The 22,282-nt window shown below is 38.2% G+C and overlaps 1 protein-coding gene across 13 annotated transcripts in view; it reads left to right on the top strand.

Annotated features, from left to right (window-relative positions):
* Nucleotides 1-22,282, top strand: part of PDE4D (phosphodiesterase 4D) — a 1,562,006-nt gene that overhangs the window by 1,304,786 nt on the left and 234,938 nt on the right. For all 13 annotated transcript variants that reach the window (XM_025387155.1, XM_025387164.1, XM_025387158.1 and 10 more), the window contains one exon: nt 15,256-15,447. In XM_025387155.1, coding sequence (XP_025242940.1) covers nt 15,256-15,447 — 192 coding nt within the window. The remainder of the gene's footprint in view (nt 1-15,255; nt 15,448-22,282) is intronic.

Raw genomic sequence — 22,282 nt, 5'->3', positions numbered from 1 at the left:
TTCTAGCATACATGTGCATAACGTGCAGGTTTGTTACATACGTATACTTGTGCCATGTTGGCGTGCTGCACCCATCAACTCGTCAGCATCCATCAACTCGTCATTTACATCAGGTATAACTCCCAATGCAATCCTTCCCCTCTCCCCATGATAGGCCCCGGTGTATGATGTTCCCCTTCCCGAGTCCAAGTGATCTCATTGTTCAGTTCCCACCTATGAGTGAGAACATGCGGTGTTTGGTTTTCTGTTCTTGCGATAGTTTGCTAAGAATGATGGTTTCCAGCTGCATCCATGTCCCTACAAAGGACACAAACTCATCCTTTTTGATGGCTGCATAGTATTCCATGGTGTATATGTGCCACATTTTCTTAATCCAGTCTGTCACTGATGGACATTTGGGTTGATTCCAAGTCTTTGCTATTGTGAATAGTGCCTCAATAAACATACGTGTGCGTGTGTCTTTATAGCAGCATGATTTATAATCCTTTGGGTATATCCCCAGTAATGGGATGGCTGGGTCATATGGTACTTCTAGTTCTAGATCCTTGAGGAATCACCATACTGTTTTCCATAATGGTTGAACTAGTTTACAATCCCACCAACAGTGTAAAAGTGTTCCTACATCCTCTCCACATCCTCTCCAGCACCCGTTGTTTCCTGACTATTTGATGATTGCCATTCTAACTGGTGTGAGATGGTATCCCATTGTGGTTTTGATTTGCATTTCTCTGATGGCCAGTGATGATGAGCATTTTTTCATGTGTCCGTTGGCTGTTTATGAATGTCTTCTTTTGAGAAGTGTCTGTTCATATCCTTTGCCCACTTTTTGATGGGGTTGTTCGTTTTTTTCTTGTAAATTTGTTTGAGTTCTTTGTAGGTTCTGGTTATTAGCCCTTTGTCAGATGAGTAGATTGAAAAAATTTTCTCCCATTCTGTAGGTTGCCTGTTCACTCTGATGGTAGTTTCTTTTGCTGTGCAGAAGCTCTTTAGTTCAATTAGATCCCATTTGTCTTTGTTCTCACTGGTTTCAAAGAACATCTTTATTTCTGCCTTCATTTCGTTATGTACCCAGTAGTCATTCAGGAGCAGGTTATTCAGTTTCCGTGTAGTTGAGTGGTTTTGATTGAGTTTCTTAGTCTTGAGTTCTAGTTTGATTGCACTGTGGTCTGAGAGACAGTTTGTTATAATTTCTGTTCTTGTACATTTGCTGAGGAGTGCTTTACTTCCAATTATGTGGTCAATTTTGGAATAAGTGTGATGTGGTGCTGAGTAGAATGTATATTCTGTTGATTTGGGGTGGAGAGTTCTGTAGATGTCTATTAGGTCTGCTTGCTGCAGAGATGAGTTCAATTCCTGTATATCCTTGTTAACTTTCTGTCTCGTTGATCTAATGTTGACAGTGGGGTGTTGAAGTCTCCCATTATTATTGTATGGGAGTCTAAGTCTCTTTGTAAGTCTCTAAGGACTTGCTTTATGAATCTGGGTGCTCCTGTATTGGGTGCATATATATTTAGGATAGTTAGCTCTTCCTGTTGAATTGATCCCTTTACCATTATGTAATGACCTTCTTTGTCTCTTTTGATCTTTGATGGTTTAAAGTCTGTTTTATCAGAGACTAGGATTGCAACCCCTGCTTTTTTTTGTTCTCCATTTGCTTGGTAGACCTTCCTCCATCCCTTTATTTTGAGTCTATGTATGTCTCTGCATGTGAGATGGGTCTCCTGAATACAGCAGACTGATGGGTCTTGACTCTTTATCCAGTTTGCCAGTCTGTGTCTTTTAATTGGAGCATTTAGTCCATTTACATTTAAGGTTAATATTGTTATGTGTGAACTTGATCCTGCCATTATGATATTAACTGGTTATTTTGCTCGTTAGTTGATGCAGTTTCTTCCTAGCCTCGATGGTCTTTACATTTTGGCATGTTTTTGCAATGGCTGGTACCGGTTGTTCCTTTCCATGTTTAGTGCTTCCTTCAGGGTCTCTTGTAAGGCAGGCCTAGTGGTGACAAAATCTCTAAGCATTTGCTTATCTGTAAAGGATTTTATTTCTCCTTCACTTATGAAACTTAGTTTGGCTGGATATGAAATTCTGGGTTTAAAATTCTTTTCTTTAAGAATGTTGAATATTGGCCCCCACTCTCTTCTGGCTTGGAGAGTTTCTGCCGAGAGATCTGCTGTTAGTCTGATGTGCTTCCCTTTGTGGGTAACCTGACCTTTCTCTTTGCCTGCCCTTAAGATTTTTTCCTTCATTTCAACTTTGATGAATCTGGCAATTATGTGTCTTGGAGTTGCTCTTCTCGAGGAGTATCTTTGTGGCGTTCTCTGTATTTCCTGAATTTGAATGTTGGCCTGCCCTACTAGGTTGGGGAAGTTCTCCTGGATGATATCCTGAAGAGTGTTTTCCAATTTGGTTCCATTTTCCCCCTCACTTTCAGGCACCCCAATCAAACGTAGATTTGGTCTTTTTACATAATCCCATGCTTCTTGCAGGCTTTGTTCATTTCTTTTTCTTCTTTTTTCTTTAGGTTTCTCTTCTCACTTCATTTCATTCATTTGATCCTCAATCGCTGATACTCTTTCTTCCAGTTGATCGAGGCAATTACTGAAGCTTGTGCATTTGTCACGTATTTCTCGTGTCATGGTTTTCATCTCTGTCAATTCGTTTATGGCCTTCTCTACATTAATTATTCTAGTTATCAATTCTTCCACTCTTTTTTCAAGATTTTTAGTTTCTTTGCGCTGGTTACGTAATTCGTTCTTTAGCTCTGAGAAGTTTGATGGACTGGAGCCTTCTTCTCTCATCTCGTCAAAGTCATTCTCAGTCCAGCTTTGATCCGTTGCTGGCGATGAGCTGTGTTCCTTTGCAGGGGACGATGCGCTCTTATTTTTTGAATTTCCAGCTTTTCTTCCCTGCTTTTTCCCCATCTTTGTGGTTTTATCTGCCTCTGGTCTTTGATGATGGTGATGTACTGATGGGGTTTTGGTGTGGGTGTCCTTCCTGTTTGTTAGTTTTCCTTCTAACAGTCAGGACCCTCAGCTGTAGGTCTGTTGGAGATTGCTTGAGGTCCACTCCAGACCCTGTTTGCCTGGGTATCAGCAGCAGAGGCTGCAGAAGATAGAATTTTGCTGAACAGCGAGTGTACCTGTCTGATTCTTGCTTTGGAAGCTTCCTCTCAGGGGTGTACTTCACCGTGTGAGGTGTGGGGTGTCGGTCTGCCCCTAGTGGGGGATGTCTCCCAGTTAGGCTACTCAGGGGTCAGGGACCCACTTGAGCAGACAGTCTGTCCCTTCTCAGATCTCAACCTCCGTGTTGGGAGATCCACTGCTCTCTTCAAAGCTGTCAGACAGAGTCGTTTGCGTCTGCAGAGATTTCAGCTGCTTTTTGTTGTTGTTGTTGTTGTTGTTTAGCTGTGCCCTGTCCCCAGAGGTGGAGTCTACAGAGACAGGCAGGACTCCTTGAGCTGCTGTGAGCTCCACCCAGTTCGAGCTTCCCAGCTGCTTTGTTTGTCTACTTAAGCCTCAGCAATGGTGGGCGCCCCTCTCCCAGCCTCACTGCTGCCTTGCCGGGAGATCACAGACTGCTGTACTAGCAATGAAGGAGGCTCCGTGGGCGTGGACCCTCCCGGCCAGGTGTGGGATATCATCTCCTGGTGTGCCCGTTTGCTAAGATCCTTGGTAGAGCACAGTACTGGGGTGGGAGTTACCCGATTTTCCAGGTGTTGTGTGTCTCAGTTCCCCTGGCTAGGAAAAAGGATTCCCTTCCCCCTTGCGCTTCCCAGGTGAGGCGATGCCTCGCCCTGCTTCAGCTCTCACTGGTTGGGCTGCAGCAGCTGACCAGCACCGACTATCCCGCACTCCCTAGTGAGATGAACCCAGTACCTCAGCTGAAAATGCAGAAATCACCTGTCTTCTGTGTCGCTCGTGCTGGGAGTTGGAGACTGGAGCTGTTCCTATTCAGCCATCTTGCTCCCAAGCTCCTAGCATATGCTTTCTTTTGAAAAGTGTTCATGTCCTTTGCCCACTTTTTAATGGGGCTGTTTGGTTTTTGCTTGAATATTTATTTAATTTCCTTGTAGATTCTGGATATTAGACCTTTGTCAGGTAATATAATTTACAAGCATTTTCTCCCATTCTGTAGGTTATCTGTTTACTCTCTGTTAATAGTTGTTGTTGTTGTTTTTCCTGTGCAGAAGCTCTTTAGTTTAATTAAGTTCCATTTGTCAATATTTGCTTTTGTTGCAATTGGTTTTGGCACTTTTATCATGAAATCTTGGCCAGTTCCTGTGTTCAAAATGGTATTTATCTGGTTATCTTCCAGAGTTTTTATAGCTTTAGGTTTTACATTTAGGTCTTTAATCCATCTTGAGCCCCACCTCATTAACAAGACACTACTCCTCTTTGGACTTTAGCTTGATGAAGCCACATTTGGAGAAAGAGTGCATTTTGGAAATACGGCATCTTAGAAGTGGTCTTAGTAAGTGAAAGATTGGTAGTAACCTGCTGTGAGCAGTGCAAGAAAAATAAAACTGAGTTAGTCCTATGGGGCTACAACTGACTTTCAGGTCCAGCCTGGCCTGGAGAGCATGTGCTTTTCTGCTCTTCCCTCCATACTCTTAGTTAGTGGTCAGTATATTATAACAGGATGTAAGGGAAGAAATAAATCCCTACTTGTTTTATTCTCAATCACATTGACACCTGCATGAAATTACCAGACAAATTAAGGCCTACCAATGACTAAAAAAAAAATGACTACCACTTCCCGTTGTCAGCACATATTCTGGTTGAATGTATATGTTTACTACTTGAAGTGGTCGTTATTTCTAGGTAATTACTGCAAATATGGACCTCATACTACTACTGCAGGCTTTGCCTCAGGAGTCCAAATGCCACAACCTCATGTTAGGGCCATTTGAGATCCTTTACGTAAAAGTTGCTTTATTGTGGTAAAAGCAAAGACACATAATATGAGATCTATCCTCTTACATTTTTAAATGTATAGTACATTATTATTAGCTGTTAGCACAATGTTGTACAGCAGATCTCTAGAATTTATTCATCTTGTGTGATTGAAATGATACACATTGAACAACAGCTCTCCATTTCTCCCTCCCCCCAGGCCAAGCAACTACCATGCTACTTCCTGCTTCTATGAGTTCAACTACTTTAAATTCCTCATATAAGAGGGATCATGCAATATTTGTCTTTCTGTGACTGACTTATTTCATTTGGCATAATGTCCTCAAAATTCATCCATGTTGTAGCATATGACAGGATATCCTTCTTTTAAGGCTAAATAATATTCCATTGTATGTATATACCACATGTTTTAATCCGTTCATTCATTGATGGACATTTAGATTGTTTCCACATCTTAGTATTGTGAATCTACATCAATGAACATGGGAATGCAAATATCTCTTTGACATGCTGATCTCAATTTTTTGGATAAATACCCAGAAGTTGGATTAGTAGATCATATGGTAGTTCTATTTTTAATTTTTGGAAGAACCTCCATACTGTTTTTTATAGTAATGGCATCACTTTACATTCCCACTATCAGTACACAAGGATTCCAATTTCTGCATGTCCTTGCCAACAGTTTTTTTTTTAGATAATGGCCAGCCCAACAGGAGTGAAGCAATATCTTGTGATTTTCCTTTGCATTTCCTTAATGATTAGTGATGTTGAACATCTTTTCATATAGCTGTTTACCATTTGTATGTCTTCTTTGGAGAAATGTCCATTTCTTTCATTGGGTTTTTTAATTTTGAGGGGTTTCAACTGGGTTTTGGGAGGTTTTGCTATTGAGTTGTAGGAGCTCCTATGTATTGCGGATATTAACACTATATCAGGCATATGGTTTTCAAATATTTTCTCCTAATCTATAGGTTGTCTTTTCACTGTGTTTTCTCCCTTGCTGTGCAGAAACATTTTATTTTGATATAGTCCCCCTTGCCTGTTTTTACTTTTTTTTCCTTATGCTTTGATGCTTCCATGGATTAGAAAACTTAATATTATTAAAATGTCCACACTGGCCAATGCAATGTCTATCAAAATCCCAATGGTATTTTTTATAGAAATGGAAAAGCAATCTTCAAATTCATAAGAAACCACAAAAGACTGTGAATAGTCAAAACAATCTTGAAAAAGAACAAAAAATCTGGAGATCTCAGACTTCCTGATTGCAAAACATATTACTAAGTGACAGTAATCAAAACAGTGTGGTACTGGCATGAAGACAGACATAAAACCAATAGAACAGAATAGAACCGAGAAATAAATCCAAACATACACAGTTAACTGATCTTTGACAAGGATGCCCAGAATATACAATGAAGAAAAAAAAGTCTTGAACAAACGGTATTGGGAAAACTGGATATTCACATGCAAAAGAATGAAACTAAACCTTATCTTAAACGATACACAAAAATTCGATTCAAAAGACTTAATTGTAAGACCTGAAGCTGTAAACCTAGAAGAAAAATTAGGGGGAAAATTTCATAGCATTGGTCTTGGCAGTAATTTGAGATGATTTCTTAGGGAGAGTTTCAGTTAGGAAAATTTTTCTTAAAAATAATCATTAAAAAGTAATGTATAAACTTCAAATAAAACAATTTTTGGTTGGGGCTTTCTGGTGGTCTTAGTCAACTCAGGCTGCATAATGAAGTACCCTAGACTGTTGGCCTAAACAGAAATGTTCTCACAATTCTGGAGGCTGGGAAGTCCAAGACCAAGATTGACTGATTTGGTTCCTGTTGAGGGCTCTCTTCCTACATGCAGATGGCTGCTTTCTCACTTTGTCCTCATGTGGTAAAGAGAAAATGCTCTTGTGTCTCTCTCCTTTCTTATACGAACACCCGCCCTGTTGGATTAGGGCCTCATCCATATGACCTCATTTAACATATGAATTCTGGAGGAAACAAGATTGATTTAACCTCAACCTCAACCTCATTGGGGGGTTAGGGCTTCAACATATGAATTCTGGGGGAAACAAGACTCAGTCCATAACACTGGCCTAATAAATACTTTTCAGAAAAATTGACCTTTTACCACATCATTGTGTCAAAAGTGTGCTAAGCAAGTCCAGCTTATCCTCTTTCATTTACAGTCCAGACATCAAACTCATGCTATCATTTCCATCTTGAATCTCTTTATTGCCCTGTGTTACTTGGGAGTGTCACTGACAAGCCAGAAACGTATGTTACATATTTCTAGATATCACCTAATGTTTTACTTATAAATAAGCATATACCCTTCATCTTTGTGCCTGTGTGTGTGTGTGTGTGTATGTGTGTGTGTGTGTTTGTATATGTGTATATGACAGGGTCTCACTGTGTTACCCAGGCTGGAGTGCAGTGGCATGATCTAGACTCACTGAAGCCTCAGCCTCCTGGGCTCAAGTGATTCTCCTGCCTCAGCACCACAGGCTTGTGCCATCATGCCTGGCTTTTTTTTTTTTTTTTTTTTTTGTAGAAACAGGGTTTCATCATGTTGCCCAGGCTGGTCTTGAACTCCTGAGCTCAAGCAAACCACCCCCCTCAGCCTCCCAAAGTGCTGGGATCACAGGTGTGAGCCACCATGCCCAGCCCCAGGCTTTTGTTTATAAAAATCATCTGTGAAAACAAAAGGTAAAATGTGTCTGTTCTTAAATATCTTAACTCTGTGCAAATGTATATATTATGCAAGCTAAAACATGCGTAGTATGATTTAGCTGTGTAATCTTGTAAAATGGCTAAATATCATGCCTTCTCAGGGTATCCTACTTAAATTTAATATGCAGTTTTATGATTGATTGGGAAAGATTGCCATCTGTGCATATCACTGTAAAATGCTAGTTTCTACAGTCTCATCTCCATAGTCAGAAAAAAGTAAATATTAAAATGGTGAATTTTGCAAATCATTATTTTGTTTACTCCAGAGAAGCTATTTGACCTGCAGGGAAATTTTCAGTAGAGAAGTATCACTGGCATTGATTATAAATGAGTTTCATAAACTTGTGATATTGGTAACAGTGGGTAAAATATTTACTATTATAAAGAGGGAAAAAATGTATGTAATCATCCAGTTCCAGTTACTCTCCCCTTAAGCTCAAGGGTAAGCCTCCCCTCCCCGTGAGTGGCAAAGCATCAAAATGGGTTCCAATGTGTAGCCAACAGCATGAACTACAATACACAGGGGAGAGTGGAGTGCAGGAATATAAACAGCAGTAAAATTGTGACCTGAGGTCCACAAGCTACACCCTGTGTCTGGAGACCTGAGATCTGACGGACTGTTTCTGCTCATTATATTCAGCTGGAGCCCCACCTAGGTTGTTGGGACCTCCAAACCTTCCACACTTCCTGGTAGGAAATTATTCTTTCTCCTCAGTGAGGAATATCTAGAAAAAAATCAGCAGTCTCCACCCTCCCCGGATGTTAGCACACTGGAATTATGGAGTTGGGTGGAGACATAAAAGCAGCTGAAACTTTTAGAGCAATCTGGCTCCAGCATCTGCCACCTCATTGATTGCAAGGGCTGATTCAGGTGATTTGGCCTTCAGTTCTCTTCCCCTTTCATCTCTCCCTTTAGGTTCTTCCCCAAAGTCATGTGTTCAAGTAAAGTTAAAGAGAATAACCTAGATGAAGATCCCCCTGGAAGATAAAGAGTAATAAAAGTGAAAAACAATAGCTGCTAAATAATGGGAGCCTACTAGCTGCCAGGCAATGTGGTAAATGCTTTCCAAACATTTTCTCTTCTAATCCTTGTAATGGCCCTAGAGCTAGGTACTGTAATTATCTTTATCAGCAGTGAAAGCCTAGAAAGGTACAGTAACGTGCCTTAGAGCATGCAAATAGGAAGTGGCTGAACCAAGATTTCAAATTTAACCCGTGTTTTCTAACTCCTAAATAAACATATTAACAGGAACATTTTTGGTAGGTCTATCTGCCATTGTTCTTAACACGTAGCTAAAAAGGCAGCTCTCAGATGGTCCTGGCTTTAGTGATGGCCCAGGGTTCCCAGCGGCATTCAGCAAGATCTTCGCTGTGAGTTGCCTTCATAGATGCTTCGGTAATGGAGGCTGCTATTGATAGGGGTTCCTTAGTAGTTGCTCCACTGAGGCCCTCATTGCCCCACCCCCTTTGGGCTTCATACTGGGGGATCAGTGCTGAGTATAAGGTCCCAATGTCTAGGCTATTTACTCAGCACAGTAGCAGGACTCTGGCTCAGGAGAGGGCCCATATCATGGTCAAAAATAAATTGAAAAAGATTTAAACTAGGGAAGCAGTATCTAGCAAAAGGCCGAAAAGATGAGAAATGACCTTCAGTAGACAAACAATTACAAGGTCAGTAGACACAAAGTATGGGAGCAGTTGAGAACGTGGAGGAAAGGTAGATTGAAACTGTATTACCATCCAATAATTCCACTGAACTGGAACAGTGTGGAGAACTTGGAGTATTTGTTCATTGGTCAGTTTGTCCAATTTCTCTTTGTTTCTTGTAGGGGGCTGGTTCCATTGAAAAGGATGAGTCTGTGGAGTAAATGATCATGAGTAGTGCTAGCCACACACATTCTTTAACACTTCTGAATACAGCAGGCCAGCTGGTCATTACTCTTACTGCCCCCTCGTATATGACAATATACATAATGACAAATACAGCTATGTCATTCCTCCTCCAAAACTGCCTTCTGGCAAAAGTTATCTGTTTTAAGAATTGTGTGCATTCTTAAATTGCATTAAGGGAAGCAAACATGTGGAACAAGAAAGCACCTCACTTAGTTCCATTTGCTAAGCCCTTTTGCAGACCCACTGACCCTTCCCTAATTCCAAATGAAATCTCAAATGCTGTAAAGAAACCCACCAAATGGGTTACAGCAAAGACTTTTTACACCCTACTGTTACGTTTAGAATTGGAAAAATCTGGGGATTTGGCAAATTCCAAAATGTTGGGTCATATGAAAACTTTTTTTTTGAGACAGAGTCTCGCTCTGTCACCCAGGCTGGAGTGCAGTGACATAATCATGGCTCACTGCAGCCTTGACCTCCTAAGTTCAGGTGATCCTCCTGCCTCTGCCTCTGGGGTAACTGGGACTACAGGTAAGCACCACCACACCCAGGTAATTTTAAAATTTTTTGTAAAGATGGTGTTTCACCATGTTGCCCAGGCTGGCCCTGAACTCCTGGGCTCAAGCAATTCACCAGTCTTGGCTTCCTAAAGTGCTGGGATTACAGGGGTGAGCCACCACACCCAGCCCCATATGAAAATTTAGTCTCAGAATTAGCCTTTGCATGCATCACCTATAAGTTAATCAGAATGTTATTTTCAGAAGTTCCATGTAGGTGAGGAAGCTAAAAGGTGTTCCTGTATTTTTTTTTAATGATTAATAGGAAACTTCATAACAGTGGTGTAAACAGAGTCTATTCTCCCCAGCGTTAGAATCAGACAGCTTGAGTTTAAAACCCACTTATGAACTTGAGCATACTACTTTACATAGAGTCGTTTGTCTATGCCTCAGGGTCCCCATGGTCAAATGGAAAATACAATGCCTACTTCAAAGGGTTATTTTGAGGATTAAATAAGATAATATGTGCAAAGCACAGTGCCTGGAACGTGGAAGGTGCTCCAGAAGTTTTATTATTATGAACATTATTATTATTGCCACCATCATCATTAAATTTGGTTATTTTTACTCTCTCCAATCCTTTAGTTACTTTTTCGAACTTCCGCTAGGTTTTTGCTTGGGCTCCATCTAATTGGCTATGAGTCAAAAGAGAATTCACCACATCTAAGTGTTTTCTAAAGAATGTCTTTGGAAAATTCACAACTGATCATTTTGATACCAGCATCTAAGGTTAGGGCTACCTTATCCTTCATCACCTTCTTGTTTTATTCATAATACCACGATGTGGACTGTTGATAAAATTATGTTTCAAAAATAAGTAGCTTATTTGAAGCCATCTATAATTTCAGCCCAAACTGACTAATCAGGCTAACTTTCAGAAAGTTAAGTAAGTAGTCTAATTCTCAGTTAACTTACTACCTACCGAGTAAAAATGTACTGCCTTTTAAAATCCACAACTAACCTCCCTCTCTCAAGGCAAACCCCCTAGTTCTAATATTTGAAGTATTTAATGAACAAGCCTTTTTGGGGGTCCTCTTGTAGTTAAAAATTTATTTTTCTCCTTTTTCTTTACTCTGTTTTTTTGTCTTTCTTGCTTTCTTTTTTTTTCTTTTTTTTTTTTTTTTTGAGACAGAGTCATGCTCTGTCACCTAGATTGGAGTGCAGTTACACGATCATAGTCACTGTAACCTTGAACTCCTGAACTCAAGTGATCCTCCCATGTGTGCCTCCAAAGTGTTGGGATTACAGGCATGAGCTACTGTGCTCAGCCTCTACTCTGTTTTCTACCTTTTATTTGTTGCAAAAGCAATATGTTTATTTCAACAAATACTAGTCTTCCCCATCTTACTCCCCTGAGATTTCAGTGTTAAAAGTTGATTTGTGCGTTTCCACATAAGTCTTTATAACAAACTTCTGCTGACACTTCTTGACCCAGCTTGCCATAAACACATCCAGCCCTACCTGTTAGGTTGAACTGTACAGAACTGCCATTTTTATAGGTCCCCACTATTCTTTAATACCAAGCCTCAAATTGAGCCAGACACTAAATGTCCTGTTTTATATACATGCCTTACTCATTCCTTCTTGGGTTTGTTCTTGTGGCTTCACTTTTGATGGGTGGCCTCCACACCCCCCAGCTCTACTCTGGCTGGACATTTTTTAACTCTCCTTCAAAGGTGTACATCCTGCAACTTCTTAAATTCCCTTTACATTCATTGTCTACATCACATAGTCTGATTGCCTATATAATACAATTTCATGTTTTAGTATTTATATACTATTTAATACAGATGCCACCTGTTTTGTTGCTTTTATTTTCTCTGGTTGCTTGATGTTCTGTTACCTTAACTAGACTTTAGTGCTTTGTAGAAAAGGACAATGTTTAGTATATCTGTACTTATTAAAGTGCTGATCTAAGGACATAGGATGTAATGTAAAAGTTTATTCAATGAATATTTCAAAATACAAAGTCTCTTTTTCTGTAAAGTCATTCACTAATACTGACATTTGCTGATACTTCAGACTAGAGATTCTCAGTAATATTACCTTTTCTTGATAACTAATTTTGATCATAAGAGCATTTAATATAATGGGAATCAATTACGCAAATGAACTCAGACCCTAGGTTCACTTCCCAAAACAAACCGTATTCTGAGAATACTTGCGGTGCCAAAATTTAGAGTGAAACCTCAGACTGTTAATCATGCTCATGTTACTTTATTCCAACACAATAAGTAGTCAGTGATTTGTTATGGAAATTCAATTAAATCCTCTCAAGTATTTTTTCTTTAAATAAAAGTCCAATAAAATATCAGTCATTATTTTTAGATCTTCATTCTCAATGTTTATAAAGCTAATACTGATATTAGATTAATGTAATTGTATCAATATTGACAATTACTTAGTATACATTGTGAACTTTGTTTTTTGGATGCCATTTAAAGGGTTATTTTCGTGAGTCCCTAAGAAATAATTTAGGCCTTTAAGGTTATTTAACCCTTCAGTGGAAAATAGAGTTTCTTTGTTTAAGAAAATGATCTCCATCTAGTGGACAAATTTTTATATTATAGTATACAAAGAAAAATATTAAAGCCCCCGGAATATCTCATATCAAGCACTTTCTGACCTATTAATAAATGTTTTGGTTTTAGTGGTAATATTGTGGCTTAAAAGTTTTAAGATTTAAAAATATCTTAAATATCTAAATGACTTAAGATATTTAGCAATATTTGTTTCAAAACTTATAGTGAAGTGTCTCTGTAAGTTGACTTGCTTAATTTAATTGGAAAAATTGTAATTAAAGAAAAAATATTACTGATTTCTACAAATTTGGTATTTATTCAATTGAATTGAAAAAGACTAAACCAAAACTCACACTTCTGTATGAGGGTATTTTCTTTTTTAAAATGTAGCAAAAAGAATATCTTGATATTAAAGGGAAATAAACATAAACATTTCTATAGGTATTCACATTACTAGGTCCTCCTCATGTTGAAAAGCTGCCATGACTGTCTTCTTAGAAGAGAAATCTACTTTGCCAAACCCCCACTATTCAGAAGTTTTTAATGTCTTCCAGTTGTATACTAAATACAATACCTTCAAAAACCTTCTTAAGTACTACTCTTCATGAAAACTTCTCAGATATCCCAGCCTGAGTTAATCATTCATCCTTTATTTTTGTATCTTAATGCACTCATAGTAGGTACTTAATAAATGCCTTTTTAAGTATATCCAAGGAGAGTTTGCTGAAGATCCCTAATGTATGTCTATTGAATGATTACAGACCATCCTCCCCTTCCAGTCTTCCTGGGAATTGACAAGGTCCCACATACGTATGTGCCTATCCTATTCTGGTGAAACAGAGGTCCCTTGTTTGGGTGTCACATATATTTGTGGCTTATATAATCATGCAGTATAGCTTGAAAGCCTTTAGGAACAATCAATGATAACATAGTTAGCTCAGCGACTGGTCAATTAACTTTTCTAGGACCTGGTATCCTCCTCTGTAAAGTGAGTCTGTTCAACTAGATAATCTCTCATTGTCCCTCCTGAACCAAATCAATACATCTATAAAGTGACACAATTCTAAGAAAATTTTAAGTTGGAAAAACATATTTACAACTGCTCGAGATAGTGAGTTTTTCCTCTTCTGTTTACTTGATGGATTATTTTGGAGCCACTGTTATTTGATCATAGATTCAAAGTGATCCATGAAACATCTTCCAATCTTAGAGTCACAACTCTATTTATTAATGACTCCAATAAAGAAAATAAAGGAATGTTTTACATTTAGCTAGTTAATAGTTTGGATAAAGCTTCTAATGGGGAAAATGTTAATGACAGCAAAACTTGAATTCACGTGTTTATTTATTCATTCAACAATTTTTTCTTTAAAACCACACACCTGCTGGGCTATCATAAGCTCTCACCCTCCTCTCCTAAGAACACATGAAAGTTGACTTTATTTTAATACTGGTTGATGTTTCACTAGAAAGGTTCTTTGTGGAAAGTTTATCTAGATTATAAGGACTATGACGTTAAGAACTGTGTGTGTAGTTATTTTTTTCCCAGCTCTGAAATACGTATTGCTGAGCACAGTGCCTTTTATTCATTTAATCATTTACTCAAGACACTTGGGCACAGTTTTCAAAGAGCCAAGAATACGCTGAGTCTCCATTCGTAGAGAGCTCCTGGGTGAAAAACATTTTCAATTCATTGTAAATTCTGTCATTAGGGAGTGGGAAAGTGTCTTGGGAGCATAGAGAAAGGGCCTTTCACAAAGTTCTGATATACCAGGGCAGCCTTTCAGGTGCAGGCTAAGTCTCAAGGTTGAGTGACAATTAGGCAGGGGAAAGGAGATTTGATTATTTAGGGGAGCAGGAGGTGATAGCCTGTGACAAGGAGATGGTGCCTCAATATGAGTTGGGCATGAAGTCCCCAGTGGATGAGGGCTGCAAGTTGAGGCTGGGAGGGCGACTAATTGTAATTGAGAGCAGATGGTTAGACTGGCAGTCTAGCAAAGAAATTTTGACTTCATCCTGAGAGCAATAGTAAGTTACTGAAGAGTTTTAAACTGAAGAATGACACTGGAAAATGGATTCAAGACACTAATATAAAGGTTGTTATAATAATATAGATGAAATTTGATGGAGACCTGAATCTAAAATATTGGTAGTAGGGATGGAAGGAAGTGGGTACAATGGAAATTAATGCTTGGATGGATGTAGTAGGGTAGGAGTGTGGGGGAGGAGCCCAGGTTTGGGAGAACAACATTAGGCACAAAATGGGCATTTGTTGAATCAAATTCAAATATTTAACGAATTACTGTGTATTTGTTATTTTCCGAAAGGAATTTTGTACTTAGAAGATTAATTTTTGCAGAACGTTTCCCGTTTAACTGAAGTTGAGTTTGGAAAAACCTGTATCTTGTATCCGGTCAGTTAACAACAGTATCCAGGAAAACAAGAATGTGAAGTCAATGTGTTTTTCTTTTATGTATTTCAATATTATCATATTCTTATGGCAGAAATTAGCTGTAATTTTGATTCCTGCTAATTCCACTGTCAATTCGTCAGTTGAAGCTAAATGCTTTGTGAAAATATGAACATGTGAATGTTCACAGCAACATAATTCCTTCTCCTTCCTTTACAGTTTTGATGTGGACAATGGCACATCTACGGGACGGAGTCCCTTGGATCCCATGACCAGCCCAGGATCTGGGCTAATTCTCCAAGCAAATTTTGTCCACAGTCAACGCCGGGAGTCCTTCCTGTATCGATCTGACAGCGATTATGACCTCTCTCCAAAGTCTATGTCCCGGAACTCCTCCATTGCCAGTGATATGTAAGTACAAGGGTAGGCAAAGAGAGAGAAAACCAAGTAAATTTATATCTAGAGCTGATGATGTAATAAAACTAATTGACTTTTGTTCAACTGTATCACTCTTCTCCAATATAGAAAGAATATGAATAAAATTATACAAGCTAGAAATGAATGGTAGATTTAACTTGAGTGCACTGTCACTCTTGATTAACACACACACACACACATACACACCCACACTCATGTATTTATTTTCCCAGAAAATACACTTTCTAGGAAAACTGAGAATTAAATTTTTAATGGAAACTAACACTTAACTCATTACCTTATATTTATGTAGAACCTGAGTTTTAGCTACCTACCTACATGGATATTTTCTAATATTTGAAAAGCTTTCAACTACATTTGAAAAGTCCTGTGAAACAAACTGTATAGCATTTTGAATATATTTCAATTGATGCATGTACAGATGTTAGCACTGGTTTGCCAGATCATTTAAGAAATCTTTGTGGAACTTTGCCGAAATTAAGCCAATTTGTAAGGATCATTAGAGGCAAGCACAGAAAACGTTAGAGAGACTTGAATATCATTTAAGACATAGTAAAGCTTGAAAAACAGTGAAAACTGACAAGCAGGTTTGCAGATCATATACCATCACTAGCTCATTTTCTCAGTGCATTTCATTCTTGTGGTATTGTGCATGTTTTTCTACATAGGTCTTTATTCTCACTCAATACCTATACTATCATTTGTAGCACATCTGCCTCTGTATAGAATTGATCTTCATCTTTCTCTCTTGGTCTATACATTTGTCCAGTAACATTCACCATCTTTTCATGACACCCATCTCAAAAACTCACAACATGCTGCAGTTTATCTTATAAGAATTAGTTTGTATGGGACCCCTGAGTGTCTAGTGTTATTCCTGCCATCTAGCAGAGCATCAGGGTATTGCAGTAGGTCTGCATGGGGTTCTAGAAATGAAATTATATTTCACTCATTTTTACAAACTGTGGTTGCTATTTTAGCAGTTGTATTATTGACGTCTACCCTTCTTCATCTCTAAACAACTTTCTATTCCTAGTGACCCTATTTCTACGTTATTTTTATCTCACTTTCTTAGATTTGAAATTCATGACACTTATTTATTCATACACACATAATGAGAATGCTTCTTGAGCAAATACGGTGTATTTAAAGCTCTCAATCTGTGGAGCAGTAAGGTCTGGCATTTTAGGCCATTGTTATAAAATATGGTGAGCACAATCCTTGAGGCATTTACAATGTACTGCAGGAACATAGAGAGGAGATGGACAGTTTTCTACCCAAGGGAAAAGTACAGAAAATACCGGGCTAAGGGAACAACATTTACTAAATGTGAGGCATGGAAAATTATGGCTGAACTAAGGAATGACAATCTGCTTGATGTGAATAGTGAAACCTGGCAAAAGAGAAGAAAATTTCAAATATAGTCTATGGGACCTGAGAGTCACAGAGGTTTTTAGCTGAGTTTTGGCATGATCATATTCTTGTTTTTATTGCATCTTGATTACTCTGTTGTTGAATGATTGCATAGCAAAGTGACTACAGGGAAGTATTTCGTGTTGAAATTCACAGAAGTAAGGCAGGCTAAATATGATGAAGACCTAGATCAAGGGAGTGATGGCAGTGGAGCAGAGTTGGCTTAGATGCAAGAGGCTTATAGAATGGTTCTGTGTGTGTGTGTGTGTGTGTGTGTGTGTGTGTGTGTGTGTGTGTGATGTATGTCTGTATGTTGGGGAACAGCCAGTGGAGAAGGAGAATCAAAGAGAATGCTGATTTTTGACCATGAATGACTATGTACCTGGTGACGTGGACATGAGGGACAAAGGGAAGCGAGTAGAAAACACAGCAGATAACAGGTGATGAATTGGCTTGTACGTGATAAGCCTAGGGTAAACAAGACAACAGTTAAATACTGGAACAGCAAACAGAAATAACAGTCCAGAGAACCAGGAGAAATGAGAACAGTTACCTTCTATAATTACTAGGTTTTTGAATGACAGTTGAGTGGAGCGTCATATTCAGGTAATAGCATTAGGAGCCCCTGGGCTAAGGAATGAATTGAAGTGGAAATGTGAGCAAACCCAGGCATCTCTTTAAAAGGCTGATGGGTGGAGGAGGAAGAGAGAACTAAGGTTTCCTGACAGAGAATTAGGTTCAAGCAGAATTTTTATGAATTCAGGATACTTGAGCTGAGGGAAGGCTCCACGAGACAGAAAGAGACTAAAAATTCAAGGGGAAAAAAGGGTTAAAGATGGAGCTGTAGTTGCGGACAAAAATGTGATCATAAGCCAGAGTAAGGAGGCTATCCTTGGAAAAGTAGTAAATACCAGAACTGTATTCTTTAGGAAGGACAAAGAAGACCTGCCTGGGCAACATAGTGAGACCTTGTCCTTATTAAAAATCCAAAAAATTAGCTGGCTGTGGTGGCATGTGCCTTTAGTCCGAGACTGAGGTAGGAGGATTGGTTGAGCCCAGGAGTTCAAGGTTGCGGTGAGCTATGATCATGCCACTGCACTCCAGCCTGGGTGACAAAGCAAGACAAGACTGTGTCTGGGGAAAAAAAAGAGAGAGAGAGAGAGAAGGAGAAGAAGAGAGAAGAAGAAAAGGAAGAAGAGAGAAGACAAGAAGAAGAAGAAGAGAGAAGGAGGAGGAGGAGAAGAGTAAAAAAGGGAAATGTAAATTTAGAGATGGAGGACTAAAATGTTAAGAGATAGTAGCCATAAATTCTCTAAACATTTTACTCCTCCATCTCCAAATGAATGAATGTAAAAGTAGAAGGTGTAGCCATCAATAGCCAGAGGAGAGAGGGATGGGGCAGCTTGAGAAGAAAGGGAAAGGCTTAAAAAATCGACTATGCAGATCATAAAAGGGAACAGGGTAGAGGTGAGTAGAATACTGACCAGCCCCATGGATAACAACAAACAATGTTAAATAGGCAAATGACTGAACTGAAAGTCATCTAATGCAACTTCATCAAGGGTGAGTCAACCTTGGTACTGATAAAAGGAAGAGGAAAACTCACAGTGAGTTAGTGGAGTCCATTTATGTAGTTATGTGTTCTACATTTTTAAATTGTAGTAAACTGAGTTTTGGATAGATCATTTCTTTCATACATTCTACTCCAGTTAGTAAATATTAAATATATACATATATTTTATGAAAACCTTACAGCATTTCATATTTAAATATGAAATTTCAAAATCAAACTTGCAAGGATGACCTCATTTTGCTGTGTGTCTCAAGAGTTCTTTATCTGATCAGACTCAGACAGAAAGATGAGTGTAATCAGACCATGAGTCAACTCTATATGTTGCTGAAAAATAATGTGTTCACATGTTTAGCTTTTCCATTCTCCTTGGATATTTACATTGGAGCAGTAAGATGTTCCTTTGACACCAACTCCTAGAAAGCATTCTTTCTACCAAGGAGATTAAGTTTCTGCGGAAAGAAAAGTAAATAGAATAAATATTTCAACATTTAATCTGGCACTACACATATTTTCCACCATAAAGGACTATGCCCTCTCTTAATATGAATTCTCATATGGCCATGTGTAAACTTTAATTTTCTTACCTTACTTATTTCACAATAATGCTATGAAGACTGTCTGATGTCTGTAATTTAACTGTGCTTTATAGAGAATGATGTTATGATATATTTAATTACTTGATGATTTCATATTAATTGTTCTAGTTAAGCTTTCCTATTGAGAAATTTTCTTAGAAATTTCAAACACAAACAGTACCTAATGAGGATAGGTACCTAATGAAAAGGTATTTAAAATGAAGATTTGTGGTTATCTATTTAATTGAACTGTTTTGGAAAACCTTTAAATACTCTTTAAGTTTAAATATAACTATTTACTATATTGCGAAAGAGAGAAGAAGGAAAATAATCCCCTCTAGTAGATAGGATATCGTCATCTTGTCCTCTATAAATAGAAACTAATGAAATGGCAAAACAGATAAAGATGGTGGTAATGATAATCATAACAGACATGGTGTGTGTATATCATCAACTTTCCCAAGTATTTTCACACCAGCTATCTTATTTGATATACTCACAGTCCTTTTGATAGCAACATTGTTATGCCATTTTACAGATTAGAAAGCCAAAGTCCAGTGAGCTTAATCTTTTGGAAAAAAAAAAACCATTTTGATTATTTCTAGGAGCACATAATTTTGATAATGCCATTGTAAACAAAGTACTGTATGCTACTACAGCAAAAACTGCTGAGAAACAGAAGTAACTGTTGACCAAATTCATTAAACCATTGAAATACATAGCAGTATGAAAATTTGATTAAGAATAAAATAAAAGCTCAAAGAGGTACAAAGTAAATATATAGCCAACTCTTAGAGAATGTATACAAGTATAGAGCACTAGGCTAAACTCAGAATCTTAAAAAATTAGCTCATACAAGGCAGAAGAGAAGTTCCTGATCACTTCTGCTCAGAGACCATCACAGTTTGTTAAATATAGATGATGCAGTAGCAACTTAATTCTTAAGAAAAGTAAGAAAAAGAAAAATGTTAAGTACTAGCATAAGTCTAATAAATAAATACATGAAAGTAAATTTGAATTACCGTTAATAGTAAAAATTTTTTGTAACAGTAGAAACAACTAGATAACAAAAGGTTACCCAAGTGACATCATGAAGAAGCATGATGAAAATTACAGTGTAAATAGACAATATTTTTGTCATCTTAATATTTCAGCATCTGAGTAACAATCACTTCTGTTGTTTCACATCATCCAGTAATATAGTATCTGTATTTGGAAGCACACAAAGATATGATACGTTTCAAAGATTAAGAGGAGAATTAGCAGTGACAAGATAAGTAGAATTAAGTCACAAAACTATGAATTTATTGAATATAAGTTACCTGTCAAACTACTTAAGTTTTAAGAAATACTCAGTTCACCTGGATAACTGACCTTGTATTCCCCATCCTTTGTTGAATTAACACCAACACATAGGATGCAAAGATGATCCAATCGTCTCTTCACTCACATTTATATACATTGCTTCTACACACAGAATATGGGGTGGGGTGAATGCATTCAGAGGGCCAGTGAGAAGGAAGTGAGTAGACTTGATATACCATAAAAACCTGGGCATACTTGGGAATCTAGCTATGTTATCCCCAAGCACTATACAGATATATCAGACTTCATTGATCAGGCCTTTGGGGTGCCCCATTGGGGCATTTTCTCAGCTAGTGGATAATACTCTCCCTACCCCCATCTCAAACTACTGTCCTTTCTTTAGCAATTAACAAGTCCCTCACCACTTCTTGGGCCTCTAATGTGTGTTTTCAGTCATAGCCACTCCTCTCTACTTCTTTTGCCTACTAAGTATAAGGGTAGTATTGCTTCCAGTCCTGGGTTTGAAAAAGGAAGAAGAATTCGCTTTATGTCTGTTTGTATCTTTTATTCCAGATTATTAATCTTCCCTAGTCTTACTAGGAAGAATATAAATAAAAAGACGTTGCATTACAAAGGTTCTAATTCTCACTGGATGTACATGAAAAGTTTGTAGTCATCTCTTAGCTAGATTGCAAGATAGTATTACACTAATGAACATTTCATCGCTTCTTGGCCTTTTGGCTAAGATCAAGTGTAAACATTTCAAAAGCATATTAATTTGCTATCTTGAAAGCCTTCTTCCATTAACCACACAAAGAAAGCTACCATGGTCAAATCATCTCTTCCCCAGTTCCTGGGTTGTTCCCAACTGGGGAGGTATCCTCACCCCTCACCCTGTGGTGTAGGAGTGATGGGACTAGGGCCAGGATTCTCAAAACATGTCCTGAGGCAGCAGAGGGAATGCACGTGGGTGCAAGCGTTATTTTAAATTTTCAAGAAAAACACAAAAACATGTGTCAACCACCTGGAAAACTAATAGCTTGAAATAGTTCCCAGTTTCCAATCAAGACCACGATATTCCTTTCTGTGACACCATATCTTTGGAAAATTGGGTTTTGAGCAATTGTTGGATAAAAATCAAGTGCTGAGCAGAAATCAATGTGCAACAAAAATAAGCGAGCCAATGTCCAATCTCATTCCAAAATGAGAAATTGACATAGTGCTCAGTGGCTGCTAAATTGTTAGAACAAAACCTTATTAAATTATCTGGACTTAACTATTTAATAATTGGAACTATTAGTTATTTCTTTTGGCCAATGGGTTGCTGTTATAAAAAAAATTGAGATATTAAGGGCACCGCGTACTGAGAAAGTTTGAAAATCCTTGGATTGGGTGTTTATTCATATCTGAAGAATTAGAGCTAAATCAGGCTAGGTGTGGTGGCTCACATCTGTAATCCTAGCACTTTGGGAGGCCAAGGCAGGCAGATGGCTTGAGCTGAGGAGTTCGAGACTAACTTGAGCAACATGTTGAAACCCTGTCTCTACAAAAAATACAAAAATTAGCTGGGCATGGTGGTGGGCGCCTGTAGTCTCAGCTACTTGGGAGGCTGAAGTGGGAGGATCACTTGAGCCCAGGATGTTGAGGTTGTAGTGAAGCATGATCCCACCACTGTACTCCAGCCTGGATGACAGAGTGAGACCCTGCCTCAAGAAAAAAAAAAAAAAAAAATGATTAGAGATAAATCAGATCTCTATGTGAGACTCTGTGAGAGAATTTTGTTAGGAGGAAAAAAATAACAGTTTCAAAGCTGTGAGCTTTCTGATGTGCTCTAGAGTAGAGAATTTATCTTTTTCTTAATTCTGTTAGGATCCCAGGTAGCCAAAATCTTTTATTATAAAATGTGATATTATTTTGGTAATGATCTAGATAGACCAGGCTT

Source organism: Theropithecus gelada, chromosome 6 (genome assembly GCF_003255815.1).
Source record: "Theropithecus gelada isolate Dixy chromosome 6, Tgel_1.0, whole genome shotgun sequence".
NCBI classification, from domain to species: Eukaryota; Metazoa; Chordata; class Mammalia; order Primates; family Cercopithecidae; genus Theropithecus; species Theropithecus gelada.
The sequence above is the reverse complement of the archived record's forward strand: the minus strand, read 5'-3'. Positions and strand labels throughout refer to the sequence as shown.